An 11,555-nucleotide genomic window follows, 5' to 3' on the forward strand; every position below is an offset into this window, starting at 1 on the left:
TTTTCCGGCTTAACAAGAACTATGACAGATCTTCACCATTTTTTACTAGAATCATTCATTAGGATCGTGGCAGATGTCCACATACCCAGACAGCATGTAACTGAAAATGGGGGAGATGCCCTTTAGAACAACATGTGCAATTTTTGCTCCTGATCCCCTTGGAATGACCACATGGAGCTAGAATTCAGACAAGGGAAGGCTCTTTAGTCAGATATAGGAGATAAATAGTCATAAGCGAAATCCTGATGTGAGCTGCAGAGAACAGATGCCTTTCAGAAGCTCATTCAGGCTGTCACAGGGGGAAATAGAGCTGGCAGGCATGTCTTTCCTTATTTAACAAATGGTGCAGCACTTAAATTTGGCATTTGTGAACTGAGTGCTAACAACTACATTTATTTTCTTATAGTTTATTTTTACTAAACTTTATTACGCGCCACCTAGCCCAAATGTGGCTCTCATAGCAGCTATGAACAACAACTCAGATATAAAGTACAGTGTCAATAAAAAAACCCAGAGAGCAACAGTTAACCGAAAGCAAATGAACAATTCCTTCCACAAGCAGCAACTCAGTCAGCAGGAGCCTGATACAAAAAGCATCCACACGACTCCATGCCCACTTTCAGCAGATATCCTTTTATTACATATATGCTATGTTTGTTTGTGTGTTCTTTCCTTAGAGATTTGAGGGCAAGAGCTGTAGCAGCTGCACTACTACCAGGCAAAGAGGGCCTTGTTGTCTTCTTTAGAAAGTTCACACAAACAGTTCAGGAGCAGCAATGTATCTCCAAGGAACTTGGATGGGACAATGTCAATCACCATCTTCCTGAGGTCTGCGGGGCTGTTGTGCAAGGGGTTGGAACTGAGGTCTGGCCTTTGCTTCAGGATGCCGTACGTGTTGATGAGGAATTCACTGAACACCGGGTGGACGTCCACGTGGTAGCCCATCTTCTCCAGGCGAACAGTCAGGTCCAGGTAGCGCTGGCTCATGGCTCGGTACTTCTTCTCATCCACAGAGCCATCTAGGGATTTCATGGAGACCTAGGTATTTTCATTAGATATACACACACATATACACATACATACATACATTGCTAGCACTTTATGGCAGGGCTAAAGATCCTAATTTTAATTTAGCATCAATAGGAGCAGAGGAGAAACACGGTCAAGTTAAATCAGAAGTTTTATTGCATTGTTTTGTGAGGGAAGAAATTTTAGACGTTTGTAACAAGTTTCTGCCTGCTATACAGCTAACTATGAAGCTCAATGCAATTTGGGCAAGGTCTGAATATTGGAAGGGAGGAGGAAGGGGGGAAAGAGTAAAGTAATGGATGCAGAAATGGAATTTATTAACAAAGCAGGAAGCAAAAAGGTCTGTGCTTCAGAAGTTCAGTTGCTAAAATCAAGGAACCTACGGGTGCTTATGGTAATTTGATGCTGGATTGTGGCCATGATACACAAGCATTTTACCAGTGCAAACACATGAATGGATTATATCATTATCTTGGGTCCCACCAAAGAAGACTAAAGAGGGCATGGATTTGTGGACATATTAACAGCAAGTGTGTATTTTGGGAAACAGAGTTCTCTCGGTGAGAAATTGTCTCCAGAATCTGACAAGACGTGAGCTCTGCCCACTGAACGATACCCCAACCCACACAAGATATTCAGAATTTTTATGGGAATACTGTAGTAAATTAGCTGAGGAAATTTAAACTGAAAGTGTCCACCAAAGCAGCAGCTCAAAGAGAAACAATTTATTTAAAATATTGCACTGGTGTTGTTTCCACCTCAGCCAACGTTGTGCTATCCAAATTTCAGATAATGCATCACAGTTTGAGTTAGGAGCAATAATTCTACTGAAATCTAGCAACCATAGCAGACACATCCCAAGCAATAACTGCTGCAAAAACAAGATAAACACACCAAGTAAGTAAAAAGTCACTGTGGGAATATCAATTGCCTATGAATGATTTCAGTATATTTATGGTTAAGTAGAAACAGACTAGAATTCCCTCTGAGACTCTTAAATAGCTTTTTAAAAGATACAGAGAGATGCAGGGCAACATAGACTTAATTACTGCCAGCTTTTAGGAGACAGAGCAAATCAAAGATAAACAATATAAGGAAGTGATCATTGTTAGGCAGAATTTTGCTATGGAAAAATTAAACAAGCCATGGTTTAATGATATTATGGCTGCTTCCAGACTGGTGTTTATTATGGAATCTCTGTGTGCAAGTTTTTTTGCAGGATTCACATAATGCCATTGACGTCAAAATACTTGCCTGTATTCCACCCCCCTTAAATTAGGATTTGCTGTTCCCAGAAAAAAAAATCTGATAAAGTTAAAAAACCCCAACTATGGCCCATTTGCAATACATCAGTGACCCATCTGCAGAATTAAGCCATCTGGAATCCCGCTATCACGGTGTCAGAGCAATGCCTCCGTTACTAAAGGCTCGTCCACCCTTTCTGTTTGCCCCTCCACTTTCCCCAGGAAAGCCAGCTCTTTGCAAGCATCAATGTACAGAAAACCCAACTGACGTTTGCCCCCATTCAGTGGTAAAGAGCAGGTTTTCCTTGGGGGAAAGCAGCAGGACAAGTGGAAGTGTGGACAAGCAACCATTGTGGCACAATCCTTGGAGGCCATTGCCTGGGCAGCCTCTTGCCAGTGCCTCTATGGTAGCCTCCTGGCTAATAGGGGGCTGGTGCTCTCCTGGAATCATAGAGTTGGAAGAGACTACATGGGTCATCCAGTCCAACCTCCTGCCAAGCAGGAAACACCATCAAAGCATTCCTGACAGATGGCTGTCCAAAGAAGGAGACTCCACCACACTCAGGGCAGTCTCGAGCAGGTCGGGCACCCTGGCACTGAAGCGCGGAGATCGCTCCGGCGCCCTGCTCTCGCAGCGCGGCTTTGCCACACAGCGCCCCACCTGCTGGTCCGGCGCCCTGGCACCCCGTGCCACCGGGACTATACCTAGAGTCGGCCCTGACCACACTCCTTGGCAGCAAGTTCCACTGTCGAACAGCCCTTACTGTCAGGAAGTTCTTCCTAATGTTTAGGTGGAATCTTCTTTCTTGTAGTTTGAATCCATTGTTCCGTGTCCACTTCTCTGGAGCAGCAAAAAACAACCTTTCTCCCTCCTCTATGTGACATCCTTTAATATATTTGAACATGGCTATCATATCACCCCTTAACCTTCTCCTCTCCAGGCTAAACATACCCAGCTCCCTAAGCCGTTCTTCATAAGGCATCGTTTCCAGGCCTTTGACCATTTTGGTTGCCCTCTTCTGGACACGTTCCAGCTTGTCAGTATCCTTCTTGAACTGTGGTGCCCAGAACTGGACACAGTACTCCAGGTGAGGTCTGACCAGAGCAGAATACAGTGGTACTATTACTTCCCTTGATCTAGATGCTATACTCCTATTGATGCAGCCCAGAATTGCATTGGCTTTTTTAGCTGCTGCATCACACTGTTGACTCATGTCAAGTTTGTGGTCTACCAAGAATCCTAGATCCTTTTCACATGTACTGGTCTCAAGCCAGGTGTCACCCATCCTGTATTTGTGCCTTTCATTTTTTTTGCCCAAGTGTAGTACTTTACATTTCTCCTTGTTAAAATTCATCTTGTTTGCTTTGGCCCAGTTGTCTAATCTGTTAAGGTCATTTTGAAATGTGATCCTGTCCTCTGGGGTATTAGCCACCCCTCCCAATTTGGTGTCATCTGCAAACTTGATCAGGATGCCCTCAAGCCCATCATCCAAGTCATTGATAAAGATGTTGAATAAGTGTATTCTGCTCTGGTCAGACCTAAGTGACTAATGTTTTGACAAAAAGACAAATTTACCTCAAAGTGCTGGGACTCACCTGTTTGATTTTCTCAGGAATATTGGATACTGTGAACCCATAGAGCCTTGTGATGCCAGGAAACACATGCGCAAGAATGCGCCTGTCTAACTGGAAGGCAATCTCTCCCACAATGCGCCCGTTCCTCTTGCTGTTCTGAGTAATCTCTATATCTACAAGGAAGTGAAAGAAAGAGGCTACTTCATAGATATACTTGGTCTTGGCTATAAGAGGCCAGAGCTTATATTAAAAAGAGGCATGTCTGAAATGTATACATCTCCTTGGTGGTTGAGATGCCAATCACACTTTCATCCATCTATATTCTGTTGGTGAACTTGGTATCTGAGGGCTCATCCAGACTTCTTTTTGCACCAGGCTTTCTAGAAAAGGGTTCATGCTTTCCACATCAAGGTCTGAGCAGGATTTTTTGTTTTGTTTTGTTTTTGGACCTGCCACTATCCCTGGGGAAACCCGCTGTTTGCTGCTGAATCGGAACAAAGGCGATTGGAGGATGGGTGGCAGCTAACAGATTGAGGTTGAATCCTGACAAGACAGAAGTACTGTTTGTGGGGGACAGGAGACGGGCAGGTATAGAGGACTCCCTGGTCCTGAATGGGGTAACTGTGCCCCTGAAGGACCAGGTGCACAGCCTGGGAGTCATTTTGGAGGCACAGGTCTCCATTCCATGGAGGTGCAGGTCAATTCTGTGTCCAGGGCAGCTGTCTATCAGCTCCATCTGGTACGCAGGCTGAGACCCTACCTGCCTGCAGACTGTCTCGCTAGAATGGTGCATGCTCTACTTATCTCCCACTTGGACTACTGCAATGGCTCTCCATGGGTCTACCTTTGAAGGTGACTCAGAAACTGCAATTAATATGCGGCAGCTAGACTGGTGACTGAGAGTAGCTGCTGAGACCACATAACACCAGTCTTAAAAGACCTACATCAGCTCCCAGTACGTTTCCGGGCACAATTCAAAGTGTTGATGCTGACCTTTAAAGCCCTAAATGGCCTTGGCCCAGTATACCTGAAGGAGCATCTCCACCCCCATCATTCAGCCCAGACACTGAGGTCCAGCTCCGAGGGCCTTCTGGCGGTTCCCTCACTGCGAGAAGCGAAGTTACAGGGAACCAGGCAGAGGGCCTTCTCGGTAGTGGTGCTTACCCTGTGGAACTCCCATCAGAGGTCAAAGGAAAAAACAACTACCAGACTTCTGAAGGCAGCCTTGTTTAGGGAAGCTTTTAATATCTGAAGTACTATTGTATTATATTATTTTGTTGAGAGCCGCCCAAAGCGGCTGGGGAAACCCAGCCAGATGGGAGGGGTATAAATAATGTATTATTATTATTATTATTATTATTATTATTATTATTATTATTCTGTGAGAAACACCATTGTCCTTTGCTCTGATTCAGCAGCAAACAGCAAGTTTTCCCAGGGAAAGTGGCAGGTTTAAAAAAAAACTCCAGCTCAGAACTGGAAAGTACAGACCTGTTTTTAGAAAGTGCAGTCTGGAAGTCTGGATGAGCCCTGGGTGTGGATTATTTTGTAGCCAAAACACACAAGAGGGTAAGGAGGACCACAAGGTTTGCAGAAGTATATCAATTACATACAGTACAAAAGTCTATGTATAATAAAATGGGGGGAGGGGTCCCAATGCAGCCCTAAGTACACTCATTGGACATACAAGGCTGACTGAAACCCCAGGAAACCAAGATGGAGGTGGGAAAATGAACCTATTGAAAATTCAACCCATGTTGCAACACCTCTATAAAATCTTTTAAAATTACACTATTCTTGGGACAGCTTTTTAGAAGGGTTATTTCATAGTGTGGTATCGTTTTTTACTTAAAAGCAGCATTTTATGTTAACAAAAGTCCTACTGAAGCATTGGTACCTGTCGGGCACTGAACGTGTGAAGGGGCTTGTGGGAGCAAGCAGGGGTGCCCCCGCCCTGTGGAGGTTTCCAGGCAGGTTGACCACCCTCCCTGGTGCCAGTCCAGGGGGTGGGGTGGGGGTGCTTCTATGTGCATAATGATTCCTCCAGGATAACAGGAAGCTGCCTTTTCATTTGGCTTTGCTTTGCTTTCATAAAAAGCAGCCTTGGGAGCTTATGATTTTGGGGGTGCTTTCAGCCTGGCACTATTTTCCTTTGGGAACCAGTCATATACTGGCAAATTCAAGTCGCACAATTATAGTTGATTGGGAGGCCTTGCACAGCAACTCCCCACCCCCACCCTGGCAAACAAAATTGTCCTTTTTTCAACAAGGGAAAAGCAACTAGTTAAAAGTGTATGGTAGTACTTTGACATGTCATCTATCCTAAAGGTAAAGGTAAAGGGGCCCCTGACCATCAGGTCCAGTCGTGTCCGACTCTGGGGTTGCGGCGCTCATCTCGCTCTATAGGCCGAGGGAGCCGGTGTTTGTCCGCAGACAGCTTCCAGGTCATGTGGCCAGCATGACAAAGGTGCTTCTGGCGAACCAGAGCAGCGCACGGAAACGCCGTTTGCCTTCTTGCCTACTTGCACTTTGATGTGCTTTTGAACTGCTAGGTGGGCAGGAGCTGGGACCGAGCAACGGGAGCTCACCCTGTTGCAGGGATTCAAACCGCCGACCTTCTGATCAGCAAGCCCTAGACTCTGTGGTTTAACCCACAGCGCCACCTGGGTCCCTGTCATCTATCGTACCCACAAGCAAATCAGAATTAATGCTAATTAAACAGGCTAATACTTCTGCAGTTGTCTAATACTTCTGCAAACCAGTCAGGGTGCATGTTCAATGAACAGGGTCACTCTACTGAGATGGAGAGCCTGGAGTGCTCCACATGGGGGTGGACTTCCACGACAGTTGACCCCAGCCAGCAGAGCCCACGCTCAGGGAGTTGCAATCCAACAACATCTGGAGGTTCTTCATCGCTGGACTACTGAGAAGGCCCTGAACCTGGTACCCACCCACCAGGAGCACACAGAGCAGCATTTCAGTACCTCAGAAAGGAGAGCATAAGGAAGTAGGAAGGGGAAAGGGGTAGACCAGGGGGTACACCAGTCTTTTACACCAGCCCCGTGCCATGTCTCAGTATTACCATTCAAGTAGAACGTATGGGACTTCCTTAACTTGTCTGTGTCTGGTGCATCAGAAAACCAGACTCTCTTCTTCCTGGGCATCTCTTGAGATTCAAGCTGTGCTTTGTCTGTGCTTGAGTTCTGGGCACTGCCCAAAAGGGGATAGGACTGCCTTTCAGAAATCCCCAAGGAAGAACTTCCTTTGCGTATTTTGAGGTCATCTGAAAATGTGTTCTGAGCTTCCTCCTGGCTCGCCAAGCGTGTAGGGTTTGAGGAAGCTAATTCTTCTGTCCATGATGGTGAATGACTCGCCGTGTCTTTTGAACTGAGTAGTCTTGCAGCCTTATAGTGAGCTACAACAAAGCACATTTAGCAAAAGGTTTATTCAAAATTCAAAGAAAAATCAAGACAAAATGCTGATGTACGAGAGTCTCCCACACTCTTCCCTGCCCAACACACTTTGATGGCCCCTTCCAGCCCCAGTACAATGTGGCTTCCCTCCCGCTTTGTCTCCCTTGCCTTCACCGACTGACAGCACTATGAGCTGCATCATGCGCCACAAGCCCATGTGGCCCCTTCCCCTCCGTTCTTCTGCAGACCAACTGCCAATGGATTTCTGTTAACAACCTAACCAGGAAGGCAACACAATTTATGTAGTTTTGTACACCATGAGGGAGCAGGTTGCGCTGTGGTCTAAACCACTGAGCCTAGGGCTTGCCGATCGGAAGGCTGGCAGTTCGAATCTCCGCAACAGGGTGAGCTCCCGTTGCTCAGTCCCAGCTCCTGCCAACCTAGCAGTTTGAAAGCACATCAAAGTGCAAGTAGATAAAGTAGATACCTTCCAGCGGGAAGGTAAACGGCGTTTCCGTTTCGCCAGAAGCGGCTTAGTCATGCTGGCCACATGACCCGGAAAAACTGTCTGCGGACAAAAGCCAGCTCCCTTGGCCAGTAAAGCGAGATGAGCGTCACAACGACAGTCATTCGCGGCTGGACTTAACTGTCAGGGGTCCTTTACCTTTACCTTTTTACAAACCATGCCAATAGCTGTGACATTCAGAAATGTCCGCTTCTGCAGCTAGTGAACCAGTGACATGACCTACAAGTCACACGCGGGGAGGCGGAGGGCTAACACCAGTGTGTGGTGGCAGCGGGGAGGAAAGCATCTCACGTGAAGCTGGCTGTCATTTAAATAGGCCCAGAGATAGGACTTTATCACATGCAGTAACTGCTGCCAATAAATGCTATGTCTGATCTCATGGGCTGAAATTGGAACCTGTTTAAACTATCCCAAAAATAAACTGCCACACCCTCTTCCCTTCCCCAGAGTGGACACCCAGTGACCATTTCTCACCCATGCTTAGTGCTAGGGGCGTCTGAGCCTTATCGCCTCCAGGGAAAGGGCCGTCCATCAGCCAAGCTTTCTTGAGTCCCATCAGTTCTGTGGGTTCCTCCAGCTGTTTTCCTCCAATGGTGGAGCACGACATGCTTGACAAATGTCCGGGTTTCTTTTCTCCACTTCTAGGCTGAAAAGGGGGGTGTTCATTTTGGAGCTGCTTCAGTGGTGACTGGGCACTGGGGTTGGGCAGAACAGTGGGCTCCTTGGAGATGACGTGTGAGCAGTAACCAAAATCTTCTCTTCCAATATACTGAGCTGCTACAACAACAACACATACAGTTTTGTTAACTACAACAAGGAATGCAGTTTGTGTATTTGTAGTTGACTGACATCTGTGTCAAGAGTCTCTGTTCCATAGAAGAAAAGTGACTTGAGATTAAAGTTCCAGAGGTGCTATACACCTTAAAGAGACAGGTTATGCAATTTAAAAATGCAGCTTTGAAGGTACCCAAATATTTGTCCTATGTGTCAGAGGATGAGGTATTATTTTATAGAACAGGAAAACCACTACTCTTGAGAGAATATGGAAGAGGAAAATCACAATTGCCGCCCAATATGCAGGCTTACTGCCAAGACAGGGAGATAGATTTGCTCCTCTGCACCAAGGAGGATCTTATCTGGGGGGAAAGAATTTCATTAAAGCAGCCTTTATTATTACTGAATTTTTACTTCCCCAGAAGAGGCAATTCAGGGATTTTTCTCCCTCAGGCATCAAAGCAACTTGACCCACCTTGGCTGTGATGCACCTTGAGGGTGAGGAGGGGGTGGCTGGAGGGGGGCATTTGCTACAGCACCACATGCAGCAAAAGGTCTTAGACTGTCCTCTCTCTATCCCCTCAAATACACACAGACACCACACCTACCCTTACCTTTAAATAGTACTGACTCAGCAGAAGCAATTCTCAGCACTGATTCTGTCTTTTCTGGGGCCATCTCTCCCCCCAAAAAATCTCTTGAACTAAGTTACACCTTTTTTGCTATAGCAGCAGCAGCAGCAGCGGAGAATGATGAATGCCAGGACAGGTGGGGGGGGGGAGACCCCAGAGGCGTAGCGGACATAACATCCTATCTTGCAGCAGTTCCTTCAAGGTAAGTGTAGATTCCTCTGACTTGCAACCAGTCCACTCTTCCCTCACGTGTTTAAGTCCTTCCTCAGATAGACCTCAAATTTCAGCTACATCTGTCTCCAGCTCATGTTTTTAAAAAACAAAACCCAATTTTATACTGAGTGAATAGCATGTTAAGACACAAACCTGGAAACTTTAAATTTTCCAAAAAATTATTACTGTACCTAGTTTTATTGTTATCATTGCATTTTATGTGCAAAACTCTTTGCTGTTAGCCACCTTAAACACAGGTAGAGGTGTGATTGAATATATAAATACACAAACAAATAGAGCCAACCTGACAGTGGTCATCATCTGGCCAGGAACTGTTGCATACCAAGACTGGAATTTGCTCCACTTTCATGACATTGTCATCTCCCCAAGACAGAGACCTGCCGACTTTTCCCTATGTGACTAAAGCTACGAATGGCGCTGATGAATGTATATGCTTTATTTCTAATGGATTATTTACTATTGCTTTATTTTATATAAGTTGTTTATTATGACTTTTTGTATTGGATCAGATTGCTATTCTGTGTGTGCTCTTTGCTGTCTATTTTGTTGTTTCTTCAGCTTGTGTATAGTAACATAGAAAGGTGGTATACAAATTAAAAGTAAAATGAAACGAAATTTCATACAAATGAAATTAATGGACTTGCTAAGCCTACAGTTTCATCCAGTTCTGCTCAAAAGGTGCTGAGGAGAGTCAGCTCTCCTTGGGATCTTATGCAGGTTCCTATTACAAATGCCTCTTCCTCTAAGGAGCATTTTACGCAGATGGGCTGACGAGGCCACGTCTGGCTGAGCTGCACATATAAATTCAAATGCACACATAGGCAGGAATATGCTTATCACTTGTTTATGCCTAAAATGTTTCATGGGTAAATCTGTAGAGCTTGCTCCTTACCTCCTTTTACCAATAAACCAGCATCAGTATATGCAGGAGAAATTGGAGACGTTAAGAACTGGACTTGGCTGCCGTTGTCACACTGTTGACCCAACATAGCACGGAGTTCATAGTTTTCCCTGAGCAGCCTAATCTGATTTTTCAGGTGCGCATTTTCGTCTTGAATCCTTTTCATCCACTCTCTCTCCTCGGTCATCCTCTTCTTCCTCCTTGGTGAGGAAGGATTAATTGGTAAGGAACAGCCTTGGCTGGACAGGTCACTTGTCCCAGTGCTTTGAAAGGCTCACAGGAAGCTCAGCAGGTTTAGAATGTTTCTATGGCATTATGATGTCGCCACTTCTTAACAGTACGCCCTGTTGCTCCACTGAAACCATTTATTTTGGCTAGGCCTGTGGGCAGTCGAATTAGATCACAGCCATACCACATTTGAAGCACATGGCTTCTCACAAAGAATCCTGGGAACTGTAGTTTGCCCTGCACAGAGCTACCAACTCCCAGCACCCTTAAAAACTACAGTTCCCAGGATTCTTTGGGGGAAGCCATTCATTTTAAATGTATAGGATAGATGTGACCAAAATTACCTACTGGGTGGAACAGCCATCCTAAGCATCCACCTCCGGCTGCTTATGAGCACCAGGTCAGAAGATGGGTTCACTGAGAACATGGCCATTGTCCCTTGGAAACAACACATAAGGGGGCCTCTTCAGGGACAGCATGCTACCCCCTGAAGTGACCTCCCTCAGGTAATTTGTGATGTGGAGGTGGCAATCAGCTTTAAATGTTTCCTTAAAATATGCAGGCTCAGCATATCCAGGATCCTAATTTTTATTTGTGCAGTTTTGTTTTTTTTCAAATGCTATTGGATGCTGTTGGTGAATTGTTATTGTTTTTATGTAAGCCACTTTTAAGGGCGCACATCAAGCTCTGACTTTTGTCTTCTGGGTTTCTGGGGGTTTTCCTGTTGTTCTTCTTTTCTCTCACAGCTGCAATAAGCCTACCATTACAATTATGGGACTGGTCATTTCTTCGTCAGAGGGCAAACGGGAAAATTTAGCAGGGGATCAAATACTTTCCTCCCTCACTGTAGGAGATGGTTGCTTGGCTCCCTAGCTTTGGGGCTGTGGGGTCACACAAGGGTCCTTGGAGAACTGAGGCTGAATCCTGATAAGGAAAAAAACAGTGGGGGGTGGTTTCCATATTCAGGAATAAGATGCATGGCCTGTTCTGGGAGGGGTT

The 11,555-nt window shown here is 45.6% G+C and overlaps 1 protein-coding gene across 1 annotated transcript; it reads right to left on the reverse strand.

Annotated features, from left to right (window-relative positions):
* Nucleotides 1–692: 692 nt before the first annotated feature.
* SPATC1L (spermatogenesis and centriole associated 1 like) lies at nucleotides 693–10,658 on the reverse strand. Its single transcript, XM_035139610.2, has 5 exons — nucleotides 10,320–10,658; nucleotides 8,262–8,561; nucleotides 6,931–7,263; nucleotides 3,870–4,021; nucleotides 693–1,038 (listed from the first exon to the last, which is right to left on the reverse strand). Exons 1-5 carry the CDS (start codon nucleotides 10,513–10,515, stop codon nucleotides 712–714), a joined length of 1,308 nt encoding a protein of 435 aa, XP_034995501.1. The 5' UTR covers nucleotides 10,516–10,658; the 3' UTR covers nucleotides 693–711.
* Between the last annotated feature and the right edge of the window lie 897 nt (nucleotides 10,659–11,555).

The sequence above is a fragment of the Zootoca vivipara genome, chromosome 1, assembly GCF_963506605.1.
Source record: "Zootoca vivipara chromosome 1, rZooViv1.1, whole genome shotgun sequence".
In the NCBI taxonomy this organism is placed as follows: Eukaryota; Metazoa; Chordata; class Lepidosauria; order Squamata; family Lacertidae; genus Zootoca; species Zootoca vivipara.

What these genes read in the sequence shown, in the direction of transcription:
- SPATC1L (XM_035139610.2), bottom strand. Translation starts at nt 10,515, where the DNA reads ATGACCGAGGAGAGAGAGTGGATGAAAAGGATTCAAGACGAAAATGCG. An exon ending in CCATACGTTCTACTTGAATG is followed by an intron (nt 4,022 to 6,930) that starts GTAATACTGAGA and finishes ACTTCCTTGTAG; the next exon opens with ATATAGAGATTACTCAGAAC. An exon ending in TTCCTGAGAAAATCAAACAG is followed by an intron (nt 1,039 to 3,869) that starts GTGAGTCCCAGC and finishes GAAAATACCTAG; the next exon opens with GTCTCCATGAAATCCCTAGA.